Here is an 18,423-nt window from a genome sequence, read left to right as displayed (position 1 = left end):
ATCGTGATTCTGGCAGAATCATGATTCAAAACGCCCTTTTTTCCGCGTTTCAGATCGGCGTTTTGAAACGCGTTTAAATGGAAAAATCGCATGAACGCAACGCAACTAAACACGTTTAGCGACATGTTTAGAAACGCAATTCTAGTTTCGCATGAACGCAGCCTTGGACAAATCAAATTGCAATTTTTCAAAATATTATCTACAATTACTGTACTTGCAAACAGGGAAAGGAAAATTGAGAAAACCCATTTTTTGAGCCATGGACTGTTCTCAAGCAAGATTTTCCCCTGGCTGTCATAACTTCAAAGGCATACAGAGGGAGATTTTGACTAACTGACTGTAATTCATTGCTCCTGTGCGGCTGATAATTGGTTGCACTCTTTTCAATGGAAGATGGTCGGATCACCCTCTGCCAAAGCTGGCCCTTGGGTTTTCTCTTTCCTGTTTATTGTAGCTATTTTGCCTTGCAGAGCTCACACATCTGTCTGTGAATTAAGTTTTGACTGTCACTAGCAACTGGTATTGCAGTGTGATGGTATAACATTGAAAGCTTTGCATTGTAGCTCAGCCTGAATGTAGATCATGATTGTTTTAGCTGTGGTGCCTGCATATTGGAATGAACTCTGGCGTGCAAGCATAGAGTGGTGCATAATTAATTGACGGGTCATGACATAAAAGTTTGTGATACTGCTGTTGAATGGGATGTGCTTTAAAGTCATCAGTTGGGAAGAAGGTTTATTTCATTTCAGTGTCTACAATGAATACCGTGTAACTCTTACCATGTGAAATGGGGGGGGGGGGGAATGCTTTGGAAACGTGATTACAAACAACTTTTTTTTATTATCAGTATGAAAGCACTCATACTGTAGGTTCTCATTCTTCTCCCTCACACTAATCCCATGATCAAGTGTCGACATTAGCAAAGCGAGAGCTAGCAAACGTACACTGTGGTGATGCATTTGCAGCATATCAATGTCACAATGCATTCTTTCACTGCGCACAGAATATGAATTACGATAAGGGACTGCTTCTTACTCCTATTTCAGTATGGTGTGGCCAAGTGAAGCAACAAGACCAGCCACTGCCACCTCGCTCTACTGTAAATCAATCCCAATCTCAGATTTTTGCATTAGATTGTAAATGGCAGTGAGTCAAGTTTTCATGATATGCGTTGAGCGCATGTGATACAACAATGTATACTGGTCAAGACTGGCTGAGATGGTATTAATTTCATGTGCAGGAAAACTGAAACGCAAGTGAAACAAACAAACAAACAAACAAAACAAACAAAATGATGAGGACACTGACTCACTTGCTTTGTGTGCCAAACATTACCTGCTACATTTTACATTTTGGGTCCTGATATCGGCATCAATAGCATTTTCTTTTATAGGGCATGCATGGCATGATTCTTTAGGGAGCAAAGATGGACTCAATGATCGTAGAACATTCAACTCATTGAAGACTAGTCTCGAGTATACTCATGCTGGTGTTTTTTTGGAAATGTGTGTTATAGCAAAATCAGCTCGTCCCCAATGGGGTAATAAACTATGCACAGCTAGACATGATTTTAAACGAAACCAAAGATATAGACTTGATTAGCAGCTGCGCATGAAATACACTGAAACAAATCTACAAATAAATTCTTTGCCAATCTTAAAGGGTTCCTTGAAGGGTTTGAAAGTCACTTGATAAATGTGGATATATATTATCACCTCTTTTTCCATATATAGAATATTCAAAAGATATCTTTAGCACCATTACATGATAAGAATAGAAAGAGAGAAAGAGATAAGCCTACTGAATGAAAAAGAGATGGAGAGAGAAAGCAAAATACACTTGTAGAGACTTTATGATTGATGGTTACAGTCATGAGAATTGTTTTGTCCAGTCTGCTTATACATTCAGAGGGACTTAATTTGCAGTACAACTAATTAAACAGGGATGATTCCGTGTACGCAATCAATGGGGTCACGGAGATTAACTGAATCTGTTGCTATTTGTATCTCTTCATGTGTTCCCATGGCAGGGAGAGGGATTATGATAACATTAATCTAATCCATCTTAAGCTTTGTAGTATGCTCTGGATTTGAATTGGCGGCACTCTGAGTTTTTTTCCTCTCCTTTGATAGTGAGAGTCAGTTACTGCTACAGACTGTACATGTTTCCAACCTTCACCAGAGGTATTATGGTTGTTTGTGCAAATTGCAAAGGAAATATGAGAGATATTCTTGTTCTCACCAAATTCAGACACTTTTCTCTTGAAATGAATGGATTGTAGCTAGACATTCCATGACTAATATATTTTGTGTTTGTGACAGGTTTTTTTGCTCTTGAAGAAAACGAAGAATACAGGTGTTAGGTTGCACAGTGTGGCTATAGTTCTTGTTTTTGTTTTTGTTTTTTCTTTTTTTGGTATGTATGTATGTGTGTGTGTGTGTGTGCATTTGTGTATGACTGATTTAGATGAAAAGCTGTGATGGTTTGTAGTACAGGAAATGATGTATAGTTAAAAACAAAAACACAAAAAATATCCTGACATGATGAAATATGTTTTATAATTTTGCTGTGTTTTTATTTTTGTGGAATTTTTACGAGTTACATATATGATACTTGTGGAATCGATATCTTGTGAAAGTATTGCTACCCATAATGCCATGCCCTGTGTAATATCCCTTGCCAAGGTGGGAAATCATAGAATTTTTGTCCTGTTAAGAGGTTTATTTTGCACTCCTATGCTATGATTCTCTATCCCAAATTTAACCACTCACAAAAATGTCTTTCGCAAGTCCCAATTCACAAATTACATGGCAGATACAGTATTACTTCTACCCCTAGAGTATTACAACAAAGTCTATCATAATACAATTTACTGAAATATGTACAACATAAAAGGAATGATAACTAATCATTGGGGATGGGATTAAAATCTTTGGTACAGCATGTTTGCCTTGTCATATAGTTTATTAAAGTTAACTCACATTTGCACAAATATACAATATGTTTATCATATGATTTCCGTTGTAACCTCTCAACTCAACTGTCAATCTTTTTCCAGAATATTCATTAGCTATAGTCAAGATGATAGCCTGCAAAAGGCAGGGAAATATGATCATCCCTGCATGCTGTAGCTCATGGGCAGGTGGTAGCTTCCAGTGTGGCATTTAATTCCACTTTTGCATAATCTCTAGTAAGCCCAATTCTTGCTGTGCACCCTACATTTTTATTCAATTCTGAGAATGTTGCAATGTGCATCGTATGTGCAACCCCAGTCAATTTCCTGAAATTGCTTCCAAACAGATTTTAGGTTTAAAAAAAAAAATCTGTGTATAATTATTATTACTTTCTTCTGTTTTTTTTTTGGGGGGGGGGGGGGGTGGACCGTGGAAAAGTCATTGTTTACTTCCCGAATCATACAGGAAATATGGTCATAAAGTTTTATTTGTTTAAAGCCATGTGTAGTAGTGGCAGACCAACAAAATGAATATTACATGCCCTTTCTTTTCTTTGCTATAAATTGGCTGGTTCATTTATCAAGTATTATCCATTTTTAAAATTAGTATTTATGCACATTTGTGTGTACAATTGTAGGTCTCCTATGTATGAATGTATGCAACATGTGCAGTTATGGGTGTGTTTGCATTATTGTAGATGGATGGAAGGATTAATTAGCAATTAACTGATTCATATTTCTTCATGTAATGGAGAATATTATTAGACATCCATGTATGCATTGTGTCTTGATAGGAGTTAGACTTTATACTCAGTGTGGAAAAAAAAAGACACTGTAGAAGTTTGCTGGAGGGGCAAACTGCAAACATGGTGATTCATAAAGGAATCATACAGTTTTACCCTACACTGATACATATACTTTACAGAGATTTATGACAACATTTTTTGTGCATATCATGTATGCAGTTTATTCACAGTTGACTAAAAGGAAATAGCAAACCGATAGGGCATTCAGATCATCCAGTAGTAAATAAACCATCTTCACAAGTTGTGTTGATAGAAAAGTTTTCAGGACTAGACTAATAACCAGCTTCTCTTTATGTTGTATGACAGAATAATCACAGATTCAGGCCTTTAGAAAATCTGTCAAATTCTATTTTTTCTTTCTTAAACCAATACTAACTGACAGCAATATCCTCTCAAAGTACAAATATGTACAGTGTGGGTTCTTTTTTATGATGCCACCTACGTACAAGAACTTTACCATTCAACCATTTTTCCCTGCCCTGCATTGCAGACTTTGAGCGTGTTTCTACTGAGCGACGAAAATTTGAGGTGATGCCAGCCGATGTGTGGTGATACCGGCCGATGCCGGCCAATACCGGCCGATGCGTGGTGACACCTCGAATTTTTCCTCAGTAGAAACAGATCGGGTAGTGGCCGATGTTGGATGATGCGAGGTGCTCCGTCGTCCACCTATTGAGGTGGTCGATGCGTGGTGACGCGAAGGACGATTCTCAGTAGAAACACACCGGGTAGCGAAATTCGTGGTGTATCGGACGTCTAGAATTTTTCCCCGCGCTTTTCAATTGGTTCATCGCACACACTCCTTCGACACATGTGTACAAAATACGTGTGTACACACAGCGACCGTGTTCGCATCATGCTTTGTTTGTACCAACTCGCTCGTGTACGTGTTATAGGCCCTATACGTTACGTTACGTGTGAATTGTGGCATTCATTGTCTATTGTTCGCATGATTAACAGCCTAACTTATTGCATTTATACTAGAAAGCCCTCATCACTTACTTTGATTTTACACCGTGTTACTTAGTACAAATGTATTTCAATTTGTATTGTCAGGCAGTGCGCGCGTGACCCAATCTGTGACTTAAAAATACCTGACTTCCGGAATCGCCGCATTTGCACGTCACCTTTGCATCACCTTGTATTTTATCGCTCAGTAGAAACAGCTCGAGTGGTCGTAAAATACGAGGTGCTGCGTTGGACAAAATTCGTGGCGATGCCAGGGATGTGAGGTGCTCTCAGTAGAAACACGCTCATTGTTCATGGTGTTCATAGCATTGTCTGTTTTATCAATCTCTGTCTTGTTGAATATGAAATGTCTTGTGGTGAAGAAAACGTGATCAAAAATGCAGAAGTGCCATGCAGCATTGATATTTAATGAGTGATAAATTGGATCATGGCTGTACGTGACCAAATGATAGTAAACTCCATTTGTATTTCTTTTTTCATTTTCCCTTGGAACACCAACTTATTAGACCATTTCTTTTAATTAAGTGCCATTTAAAGTGGCCGTAAACTTTCATTTTCTTTTGTATTCTCAGTTTTCAATGTCATGCCCTCTCATGCATGTCTATGAGTTAATTTATCAGTGTAACAGAACATGCTGTAAAGGTTTTATTTTTATCTGTATATTTGAAATAAATGGATCTTAAATTTGAGACCAAGAGCATGTCTCTGCCTTGTTGTGCATTGAATCAGGCAGGTGCCATCTTGCAGGTCTGCATGTACATCTGTTACATTGAGTGTTATGTACAAAAGTAGGTGCTTCCACAATATGTGTAGGGTACATTCCATATGTACTATTGACTGATCATGGTGGTGACTAGATGAGTGCCTTGGCTTACCTCAGCACCTCAACTGTTACCCCTTTCATCATGTTATGCAATATTACTGATCAGTCCCCCTGTGTGCTCTCAGATTAATTAGACACAGTGCTCAGCATGGTCCTAAACAGGTGGATTTGTGAACAGGGGAAACTCTTGAGTCACGATTTTAGGAGATTTCGATCGTTAGAGATGGTCCTGCTCTCCTACAGTCCTTGTTCATTCTCGATATACATTGTACGATTGTATAAGACGAAGTTGTTCGGTTGTGTTTAATATATTTTATTTATGCTAGTTTTGATCAGTGTGCTCTGAAGTAAGTTATGGAAATGCAGCATTCTTCTATGAAGAAATACATCTATAGGTATTTCTATGATCGTTTTAAAAACCAAAGTTTGTGAATAGTTTCTTGCACATCCAGAGCATCAAAAAAGTTGACAGCTTATTTAAACTTTCTTTTAAGAAATAGAGTGCAGTTGGTACAGCATTCCTTCTTGAGCTGTTTCACTAATGTGAACGTGCAATCTTTTCTTGCTTTGAACGTTGGAAATGGAAAAAATATGCATGTGTACCACAAACTATTTCTTTAATTCAAGCAAATAAGCCCACCAGGCTGTAGATCATACACCTTGCTTTCACACATACCTAGAGTGCTTAATTTGAAACACGATTGTAATGACATATCACTGGAATCAAATTTGAAATTAAGCATTCATGCCGTGTGAATGCAAACTGGAATCATGGAGGGTGATTTGAATCGTAATTCCCAATTGTGTTTGAAATGACAGTCCAGAGGTGTTTCCGAATCGTGTTTCACCAGAATTATGGAGCGAAATGGCTGTGTGAAAGTAATTCAATTCGTAATTGCAATTGTGTTTACAATTCAGCATTACAATTACGTTTCTCGATTGGTGTGAAAACGGCCACAGACCCTTGAAAGCTCCATGTGTTGTGTGATGACTGATGATGTATTGTGGTTGTTGCTGACGCCCTCCATGAGAGATAGGCAGAGGACCCCCCCCCCCCTCATTAAAAAAAGAAAGAAAGAAAGAGAGATGGCTTTCATAATGCTAGTTAAAAACCAGTTGTTGGAAAATGGCAATGAGTCATGGCTGTTGGACTCATTGAGTGACCTTGTTGTGACCTTTGTTCCTAATGGCTCGTCCTCAGTTCAATCATACTTTGGGAGGATTATCAAAATATTTTGGAATCATGCCTAGGTAGACTCTACAATAAAACGTATAGAGAGATTTAGGGAGAAAGAAAAAGAGAGGGAGAGATGGGGAAAGAAGAAGGGAGAGGGTGGAGAAGGGGGTTGGGTTGTGGGCTACAAGTGGATCTACGACAGTCCAGCAGCAGTGGTTGCCAATCTCCGTTGCCATGGCAACGGGACTCTGGGGAGAAACCACAGTGCCGCAATCTCTGAGGCCAAAGTTTGCCAAGTGCCGGCTTTGGCAGGATTTGGGCAAGAATTCCTTTGTGGAGAGGACAGAGCTACTAGCTATTGTAGTTCCCTCCACCTCCAAAGTTCCCAGAATACAATGAGTTCACTGTTTTCTCTAAAAGGTTAGATTTTTGTAGCACCCCTGCAAATGAAATGGACCTTTAGTTGCACCATAGTATTTGAAATATTTATCAGAAAAAAGCCCCAACAACAAACAAATAAGAAATGTTAAGGTTTGTGGAACCTGTGTGCTGTGGTTAATATTACAAGAAGGTATATTTCTTCATGAAATATGCATACTTCAGAGGACAGATATATGTTTGCTTTCAAATTCAGACAAATTGTAATTTGTTTCAGCACAGATTCATAAAACACATCCAATTTATTTGAGTGGTATCAGTAGTTTTCTGTGAAAAAACACTGATTAGAAGTAAAAAACAACAACAGCAACAACAAACTAACTGACAAAAAACAATAAAACTAATACTTAATCTTTGGAATTTCAAGATTTTAGTGAATGGTGGTATACAGAATGTATATTGGATAAGCCTAGCGGTCATGAAACACTTACGGTTTGTTTGTTTTTTGGACTTCAGCAGTACAGTTTGTATATAAAAATACCCATGAAAATATAAAAGTTTACCTTGTAGGCTTTAACCCGGCTATGTACAGACTCTGTAGAGCTCTATCAACAGGAAAGTATCAGTGCGTACAGGTATCAGTGCCCACACCTTAAGTTTGCATCGGCTTGGTACTGTACTTCAACTTTCCACTTGACATACATGTAGTAAATAGTGCCTAATGCTTTGCTTGAAGTATAAAATTCTGTTTGGTTCTTTTGTTTGTGCTGTCTGTGCCGAAAACGTATTACTTCCTTATGTTTAGTTTTTCTTTTGTTTGTGAACGTTTAGATCTTTGCTTCTTTTTTTGAGGGGTGTTTGTCATCTTTTGGCATTGCATATGGTTCTTTTGTCTTGGGAAGGATTTCACGCCAGAGGAATTGCAAAGATTCATTGACCCATGCAGCAGTAAATAAACTGCATTGCTGAAGGAGAGGAAGTGGTGGTTTTGATTACTATAGCTTTTTAAAAAAAAATTTCTATTATCCTCATTATTTTGTGGTCTGTTTTTGTTGTCTTTGTTGGCTGAAATAACCGTTGTGACATATTGCAGGATATGGGGGATGAGCAACCTCTTTTCCACATTGAAATAAGGTTCTGGTACTGTTAGAGGCATTTCCATTGTGTGGTTTTGGCTGATTTGAGAAAAGGGATGCATCAATCTTGAATGGTATTAAAGACTATTATGTACTTCAAGTTACATACATACATATGCATAGACACTATACATAATATGTGTACATGCACACACACATCCGTGTCGATGTGAAAATTCCAGCATGTACAATTTATAATACACACACAACATTTTTATGAATGTGCATGGGTACATATACATGCACTAACTGTACATGTTATTTTTGTCTCTTCATTCATTTAATTATATAGAATAAAAGTAAATCCAAAAGATGAAGTCATGGAACATGAGAAAAGTAATCATGTTATACTCTTCCGAAGCAATTTCAGGGCAACCTGAATACACAAAGGAAGCAAGAACACACACGCAGGGTAGCCTACTCCATTCCTCATTATGAGATGTGGACTGGTTGACTGTAGTACACTTGTTCATGGCATTCCGAGGCCAGTTTCCGTCTTCTCTTTCAAGAAGTAAGCGGCGAAAACTTTAAATGCGAAGGGTTACTGCTGTTAATCAACTAAAGACTGTAAAGTTTTCTTGTCCTGCACATAGGAAGTTCTCGCAGCTCAAAACTGTTTGCCACATTTGACTCGAGAGTATGGTAAGTTCCCCGTGTTGGATACGGACACCAAAATTGCATTTGCAGATCCCTGTGGTTCATGGAAAGATGGAGAATTTGGTAGGAGATTAAATGTGGCATGCTACTGCCACAGAATATATTACATCTTGGTTTTTCCATCAGGTAACACAAAAACAAAAACAGAAAAGGGTTGAAAATCAATCATGTATTTAACACTGTATCATATAATGCGTCCTAGAAACATGTATGCTATATAAACTAATTCAAGGGTGGAATTCTTATTAAGTGACTTTACAGACATATACACAGCTGTCTAAAATCTAACATTATGACAAGATGTAGTCGTGAGTCCAGTACATGTACACTGTACTATAGTCATAAATATATCATTAGACCAGTTGAGCTGGATTTTTTCTTTTATAATGTGGAATAACCACAGTTTCATTGAGAATTAAACATTTCATGGTAAAATGATGTAATAATTCATGGAGGCAACTGATGTAAAGCAATCTTATATAAATGTCCTGTGAAAACATGCATCAAAATTGTCCCTGTAGGCTGTAATGATCTGTAGAGCATTATAAAATGGAGCAACCCCATACATTCATACACTGACACTTATCCCCTTTTCGTAGTAATGTGTAGGCCTATATCCTGTAACTGTGTATGAACAATGAGTGATTCTTAATTTACATGTGCCATGATTTTGTATGCCATGAAGTTTCAGAAACTATTCCATCATCACTGATTTATTATAAACAAATATGTGACAAAATTTGAATTCATAGGCCTTCATTGTACACAATGCATCCATTAATACCATTGTCAGAGGATGCATAAAATGTTGTTTTAGGAAAAAGGTCAGAGGCAGCATCACTCTTCTAGGGCATGGTTCACAAGACATGACTTGAGTCTTCTCACACTTAGTTTATGAAGGCAGATCACAACACAAACAAACAAACTGAAGTACTCACGTATGACCTTCAATCTGGTAACTCTTGCCATTCATTGTAGGAGTACTGTAAAGCAAGAAATATTCGCGGCATGAAATTTTCTCGAAATGGAGTAGACAGCCTTTTTGCAGCATGAAATTTTTGTGAATTGCCACTGGCATGCCATGCATTATAAATCTGACCAGACAGGAATATTTGCGTGCATTTTGATTTCACAAATCTTGCCTTTTGCAAAATTCGCGAAATCAAAATGCACATGAACATTTCTGATTTATGTTTGGGGACATTTCTTCCTCCCCCCCCCCAAAAAAAAAAAGAAGATACCAAACATCTGGCCCTTTTAGACTCGAGTTGTTTCTTCTTTCACAGATTATGAGTAATATTAAAGTTGCCCAGTCTTGGAGGAAGGTTAATTGCGCCCTGAACTTTTTTAGGGGGAATGCGGGGCGACTTGCAGGCAAGTATGACATGTAAATTGAAATTACAGGCTGGTCCTGACAGTGTCACAGCTCATCAAGCGAGGGCTGCTAAAAAGGAATGCGGTAGCTCCATCCCTCTGCTGCCTTGTTTTTGCATTTTGTTTTGTTTTTAATCCCATAAAATATCGCTGGGGAACATGTACAGCTAAGGTGCATTGGTATCGTTGAGGTTAATGTAGCAGCAATGCATGCATGGCCTCCGCTGTGCGTCAGGTACAATCTGACGCTGTATTTTAGGTGAAAGCAATAAACCTCTCATTGGAAGGGTGTCTCCAGCAATGACATTAATTTTTTTCCCACGCCCTGGAAAAAAAAAGGGGGGGGGGGGGTAATTGGGATTCTAAACTTACTATAGTGTATATGTGTCTTATGTGTAGGTGTACATTTCATGAATTGATAATATTTTACATAGGCCCACCTGCAATTTCTCAAACCAGTCTGGAATATGTAAACCCCATTGGGAGATACATGGGCCTATACATGTACACACAGATATGTGAATTTGTTTTGCTCTATAAGAGGTTTTTTGCTTTTGTTTTTTGCAATTGTTCTTTTTTACCCTGTAGTGCTCAGTCACCAAAGACAAAGTTTAATTTCACTGACTGTTAACTCCTCGAGGTACATGTAGGCCTATTCATTTCTAGACTATAGTGATTATCAAGTATAAAGCATATCAACTAAACTGCTTTATTTATTTATGTATTTTTTGATGATATGACATCATGTGAATGTGTAAACACTTCCACATCATGAAGACGTTCAAGTACATTGTGTGCATGTGTTGCACTGTAGGTGTATTTGTTTGTGTGCATGTACACTGTATCAGTGTATGTATGTGTCCATGTATGTGTGTTTACATGTGATGGATGTGACATACGAGCAACAATTCACAGTCAGTGAAATTGCGCCATCTTGCTTTCAATAGTGTGTGCTGTTACCAAGGATACGACGCAGTGCACATGTGCCAGTGAAAGTGGTACTGTACATACATCATCGTTTCTGCTTTCAGTGTCTTCTGGTGAATATGTCGTAAAAGCAGACTCCGAAATTTTACGAGATTTTATTGTAATGCAAGTGCTGTCCTTTTCCTCTTCATACTGTTCCAGACTTGATACGGTACAACACTTGCTGTTGAAAGCTCTCTACTGCAGTGAGCAAAAGCACTTAGCTCAGTGCTCCATTGGTACATGTATGCATCCCCCCCCCCAAAAAAAAAAAAAGAGAAAAAAAAAATCAAACCTTTGATTGATTACCACGTGTCCATTCATGAATTTTTGTATACACATAAGCAAAGTGTCTAATGTACGTCTGCATGTGTTATCGACTTTGACCCGTGTGAGTTATAATACACTCCGCAGTCCAAAGTGTTAATAATTAGCGACGGCCTTCCTACCCAAGCTCAGTATTGACGGGTGCCAATTCAAAGCATGTGGCCACGCATACAGAAAGCTTGAGCAAAGTTGCGGATGGCCGCATCAGAGAGGGAAATTTGATACCTGAAAGAAAGCATGTGATGGAGGCACTCACTCTCTCTCTCTCTCTTTCAAAATCAAGGGCAGCCATGTACAAGCTTGTACCTGTGCACATAAAAGGCATATGTACACCACATACAGTGTTGCTGTCTTTATGACATTGATGATGCAAAATTTGTGGACATACAAAAGACTTGCTAAGAAATGTCTGGCAAGACAAAGGAGATAAACGGCATTTGCACGTATGCAAAGCCTGCATGTATGAATTAGGCCTATAGTGTCTGAAAACTGCTCTTAATAGACACAAAATGGTGGCCCAGATATTGTCTTGTGGCAAAGTGTGTGATAATATTGTCAAAAGCGTATGTACATCATGCTTGTATGCTTGACAGGGAGCCAATAGTGGATGCCTCTGGACAATTTATAAGGCTTAGGTAAGTTGATATTTGATGTAAATTAGCCTGGTTGATGAGGGAAATACGCGTGACTAAAATTACAAGTTTTATGAGGTTGTGAGTTGAAGCGTTCTCTTCTTGGTGCATATTACGCATAGTGTGTACAACTATTATCGCTGTGTATTACAATTGTAGCTTTATAGCTGCTATGAACACTGCTGTGGTGGTGATGCTTCATAAATAAATTGGTTATTATTCTAGCCTTGTAAAACTACAATTTGTATTTGCATCACAAAACAGTTCTTATCAAATGTACATTGCAGAAAGTATAGATCAACCAAGATAGCTATCGGAAATTTGATGTGCTCACTTTCACAGATTCTTATGACCACACAAAACAATTTCTTTGGTATACTTTTTTTTTAAAATACTGCATTGATACTGGGTTGTTGTTTTTTTTTCACCAGTTTGGATGAAATGTTGCCTTGGTGTATTGTTCTTATTGGACACACCTCTTTTAACTGTCCTTCAGCAGAAGAAGGTAATTGGAGTTTGATGGAACATCTTAGATACAATGCTAGTGCTAGTTTTTATTAGAGTCATTGAGACATACTGAACAGGTACAGTAATTTTCCTTGAGGTCACTGTATACAGCTGTTCCACCATTGCCCAATTTCAACTTCCAAGCGCATCCGTCACTTGCAAACCCACAGGGTGTTCATTCATAGACTGTGTAAAGGAGAAAGTGAAGATGCAAACCAGGTGATGTGCTGATGTTCACGGACTTCCATAGTGCACTGGGATAGCAATTAGTTCATCAGGTACATCAGGCCCGGTTAATCAAAGCGCGGGGCAAATCTGCTGTGAAGGGGGCTGCCGTGTTGCTGCATCTGGCGCAGCTCTCCTCGGGCGTCGTTGCTGATTATCGAGTGTGCCACTCCCGCTCGCTTTTAATCCCGGCTACGTTCAATGACTTAACCAGAAGTTGCTTCCATGCCTATGCATGGCTGTACGCTCATCTTCTTTTGAGGATCCTATCTCACATGACTTTGATGGTGGGTCTTTCCTATACTTGGGTTTTTGTTTTTGTTTTTTTTCCTCTCTCTGCCAGCACCCATGGTAGAGAGGGTCACCAGAGATAAAACGTGCATTTATCTCAAATTTCATTCGTGGAAAAATGAGCAAAGAAAATGGGATTCTATTGAGATCTAAAAAATATAATATCTACAAATTTGTTGAAGCAGAATCACGAACCTAAATGCCTTTGAGGCATTTTCGGGTAATGTATTCGCAACCGTGTTTTCAAATGTGTTTAGAAACGGCGATTTGAAATGCCATTCAAAGATCGCCTTTCTGAGAGTAGATAAGGGCAATGCTGTTTTGAAACGCATTTATATCTCCAAGCTGCCAAGGTCACCTTCCATGCTGTATATGAACTGCGGGTTACAACACAGACCTCAGTTGACCTCTGCTTCTTGGGTCGAACTGCACATAGCAGCTGTGCAGTGACTGCACTCAAATCTAGTGATTCCATGATGGGTATAGATAAACGCTGCACCCTGAGAATCACGTTTCAATCCACATTCGCAAACACCATTCCAAATGCATCTTGAAATGTGACTCTCTCTCTCAAGTTATATAAACGCAGCCAAAGAGGCGCATGGTATTTGAGATAGCCAGGAACACTTCTAGTTTTACTAGGAGTATCCATTTAAACATTCAGGCATTGCTGTGAAACTTAATAAAAAGTATAATGCAAGTGATAAACCTTTAAACATTCTTCACATTTTGTTGCAATATCACAAGAATGTTCATTGAAAATGTGTGCGTTGGTGAGGGGGGCTGCTAATAAACAGAGGGACATATTTCGTATGTTTTGTTTTGCTTTTATTTTTTACGAACTTGTACAATTTCTCTCAAAATGCTTGCCACTGCAGGTGCTCTTTAAACTGAAGTCTAGGCTCCTTGGCACAGAGAACATGATGCCATTAGTCTTGTTGAAAAAAAGAAAAACTGATCAAAACTGAAAGCTTTTCCTGAAAAGTATGTTGACTCTCTTCTACTTTCATAGGGGAAAAAAAGAGCATTTACCCTCTAATGAGTTTTTATTTCAGCTTGCCATTTGTGTTCTTGCTTGATCACTTGGTACCATTTCCCTATTGATATCGAACTGAACACAACATTCTTTTTCTTTCTTTTTCTCTGATTCCCCCTGCTGTAGAAGGAAGTAGATCTGGATGACTTGTGTCTGATTTAGTGGGCTTATTACTTTTTTGTTTTTGTTTAATAGGCCTAGCTAGCAGATCATTTTATTATGATACAAACCCAGACAAGGGACTATTCTATGAGGCTCATGTAACGACTTAACCCCATATGACAAGTGTTCATTATGTGGCATTTGTTGCAGTCCTGATGGTACTTATGGGTTCCAGGGTTGAGTCTTTTCCTCCTCGAACAGGTTCAGAAGGAAACGAGAGGCAGTGATGTTTTATGCAGCTGCAAGAGAATGATTTCTTCCCCATGTGAGGTCAAACACTGTGATAGAATAAGTTATATCATGCGCGGCAAATGAATACTGGATAAGTCTGCTAGAGTGATAAAAAGGCTAGAGCTAAAAACTGCATCTAAAAACTATTAATCACATTCACATGAGTGTAACATTCAGGGCATTCAGACGCAAAACAATGAATTTGTACGTCAGAACGCTGACTAGCGAAACGACATATAACGAAACGACGAATAGCGAAACGACGGTCAGAGCATCGTTTCGAACTAGAACTCGATAACGAATCAGCATTCCGTGTGCGTCTGAACGTATGGTGACCATAGAACGGTATAACTGGGCGGGGCTTAATGGGAGGGCGCACCAAAGGTGACCCCACAGCTGTCACTCATGACTATAAGAGCATGCGCAGTGGGAAACTGCACATCTATACGACGTTTCCCAGAACGGTCAAATTTAGTGTCTGAACGGTCTGTCGGCTATATGATGATTCTTTATATGTCGTTTCGTTACTGAGTTTTGGTATAAATGGCATGCGTCTGAAAAGGGGGTGTATCTTTACCTCCCATTTGTGTGTATACCCCCATCACCCAAATAGAAACAGAATTTCAGGGTGCAGTTTGAAGCAATTTTAGGACATAGTTTGTAGCAGTTTTCAGGGCAAAAGAGAAAGATGAGTGGTATGATATTGTCCCCTATCCCCCCAAAAGGAAGAGAAACAAAATCAAGAAGAGTAAAGGAAACAAGATGTGAAAGAAAGAGCAGGAAGAAAAAGAAGAGATAAATAAGAAAGAGAAGGAAACTCAAAGAGAAAGTAAAAGGGATAGTAAATAAGATGGGAAGGAAAGAAAGAAAAGAGATAAATAACAAAGAGAAAAAAATTAAAGAGAAGGTAGAAGGGATAGTAAAGGAGATTAGAAGGAAAGAAAGAAGGAGAAGGAGATAGAAAGGAGGAAGAATCATTTTTAAAATGAGCTGACAATTGCAATATCAAACAATGATTTCAACTGAGCAGACTTAACCTTTGATCAGCCAAATACAGTGTATTCAGTCTATTAATGATTCAGCCGCAGTATACCTTGCGGCATGTTTACTTTAATTCCCTCATCTGAACCCACTGTGCCACTGAAGTGTCATGCATCCTGATTTGAAATTACCCAATATCAATATTTCCCTTCCCTGGTGTGTGCCAATGTAAATTCGCGTTGATAATCTGCACATACCTAAGTTGTCTTCTCTTCAGGACTGAGCAGTGAGAAAGCATACAAGTTTTAGCCGTGATGGTATGCATGAAGAGTGCACTAGTTTCAAAATGTAATCATTCATTTTCAAGTTGATTTTTTTGAATTGTCTATTTTTTTTTTCGTATAAGTATTATTCATTTTTGATTTTGCAAAGAATGTTTAACCCACTGTGTGCTTAGAGTGCTGATTGACACAGAAAATCCCATAGCATTGTATGCAGTGTCCGAAGCTCTTGGCAGAAAAAGGGTTGAAATTCTGAACACTCCACTCTTGCTATCTCGAAGCACCCGGCGCGCCAGATTGAACAGGGACCCATTTCTCGGTACAGGAGCAGCTAGGATTATGGATACGATGAAGTTTTAATTACCTTGTAACACTTGATGGGAGATGAAATGACCCGATAAATTGGAGCAAGATGGACGTAATTACACGTGTCTTTTTTACCAGCCCCATGGGAGAAAGGAGCTAGTGGTGGTGGTGATGATGATGATGGTGATGATGTTTTTGTTTTATTTTCACTCCTGGGCATCTGTTTCCATAGCGTGCTGTATCTTTCCTTCTCTGCCTTTTATGTAGGAGGGAATAGAGAGAGATGTGAGTGTGTGTATGTATCACATGATGTGCGACCTTTACGTCTTAAATGTCAGTGCTGAAATGTTGCTAATGTATACAGAGTTTGTTCTTTGAATTTCAAATACTGTACGTAGGCTTCTTTTTTTTGATTAGCTTGTTTTGTCTTTTGATATTAGACATTGGAACAGATGTGATGGATATTAAATTGCAGGTTGGTTGCACTCCTGGTTCTTGGTAAGCCACGCTCAAAGAACATGGAAAATAGGTTCATGAAATGCCAAACCAATTTGGGAATAATTTCGTCTTGTCAAGAAAGCATGTCCAGTGTCGGGGATTCCATCTGTACTTCTACCATCACAAGGTGTATGATTGATGGAAAATGTCATGGGGTACTGATGCTAGTGGTGCCCACTCCAACTTTTAATGCACTGTATGTGTGCACTGCCAAATATTTCTTTAATGTATTTAAAATTCATAAAATACATGTTCAGTGCTGGTGATATAAAGATAGATAGAAAAGTATGTGCAAGAAAATGACATGACCATTTTTGTTTTCATTTTCTTTACCAATACTAGGTGCCCAAGATGCACCGTTCTTCATCAGCAACCCCCAAGGTGACACCGTGGTCAACTCCAACCGCAAGACACTCTCCTGCCAGGCCACCGGCACGGCGCCCATCAACTACCGCTGGCAGATCAACGGCACCGCCATCGGCAACGTCGGCACCGACCAGCACACCTATGTCTTCAGCCGCATCTCCAAGGACGACGTGGGCATGTACCGCTGCGTTGCCCAGAACCTGGTCGGCAGTGTGCTGAGCAGGGGGGCCGAGATTCACGTTTCATGTGAGTGGGGACAGGTGTTTTTCTTCAAACTGTAATATTTCCAACTCTTTCCTTTAACTTGTTAGTTTGTTTTTCAGCTTGATGAATGGGGGATGGGGGGTGGGGTGGTGATTAATAAGGTATTTTGTAAAATATGCTTGAAATCAACTCAGTATATAGTACAGTGGCACTTTTGTTTATGAAATGACAATTCCTTTTTATATTCTTTTGTTTTTCTCTAATTTAACGAACAAGGACATTTCAGTAATCCTAAGCAGCTTGTTGGAACGAGGTTTCCCTCTATATGTATATTCTCATTTTTATCCATTTGGGAAATACACAAATAACTAGGGACACATGTAATGAAAAATTAACTGTGTGGTCACTTTGCAATTGATTGACAAATTGCCCCACATCGACGTAAAGGAACAGCATATTTATCAGTGTTTTTTAGAAGCATGATGAAAAAAGTCATGGGAAAATGTACTCGAGCTTGATTCTTGTGCTAATACATGTATCTGTACTGATATAGTTTGTGGAGAAAGAAACATTCATCCAGCATTGAACATTTCTGTTGTTCTTTTGATTTGGTTTTGCTGGTCTATTTGATGTCTCAAGAATATGAGGGAATTCATGCAAGTCGGTATGTTACACAGAATCGAGTTATTTCCTTTCAAAATTTCTATCTCATTTACTTTAATTAGGGCATTTGTAGTAAGGTCTTACAAATCACCTGATACAATTGTATTGTTAAAGCCCTGCATTGCACTTATGCCTTATCATCTCAGTAATATTAAACAAGGTGCATCTTCTATTCTCTGTCATTTTAGATTTTGAAGATTACGGAGGGTCACCACAAACGATTACAGTAACAGCGGGAGAAGCTGCCACACTGACCTGCCCCACTTATGGTAAGAATGTCCCTCTCCAATCCCTTAGAATGTTTTACGACTCTGGAACACTTTCACACGTATCAAATACTTTCACACAATCGTAGCCTCGCATTCAGCTTTTAACTTTTTGAGAGATACTTAGAAACCACTACATGTAATGTTAAAGAGCATACAATTTTGAGAGGAATTCAAAGTTTCGTCGAAAATCGGTTTTGAAATCGCT

The 18,423-nt window shown here is 38.8% G+C and overlaps 1 protein-coding gene across 1 annotated transcript in view; it reads left to right on the top strand.

The window, feature by feature from the left end:
• The window catches only part of LOC139731167 (protein sidekick-2-like), a 57,709-nt gene that overhangs the window by 28,420 nt on the left and 10,866 nt on the right, over nucleotides 1-18,423 (top strand). The window contains exons 2-3 of the mRNA XM_071642048.1: nucleotides 17,059-17,328; nucleotides 18,138-18,218. Of these exons, the coding sequence (XP_071498149.1) occupies nucleotides 17,059-17,328; nucleotides 18,138-18,218 (351 nt within the window). The remainder of the gene's footprint in view (nucleotides 1-17,058; nucleotides 17,329-18,137; nucleotides 18,219-18,423) is intronic.

This window comes from Diadema antillarum, unplaced genomic scaffold, assembly GCF_040938485.1.
Source record: "Diadema antillarum isolate AM-2024a unplaced genomic scaffold, OU_Dant_1.0 seq00000364_RagTag, whole genome shotgun sequence".
Taxonomy (NCBI): Eukaryota; Metazoa; Echinodermata; class Echinoidea; order Diadematoida; family Diadematidae; genus Diadema; species Diadema antillarum.
This window is presented reverse-complemented; position numbering and strand designations above follow the sequence as displayed.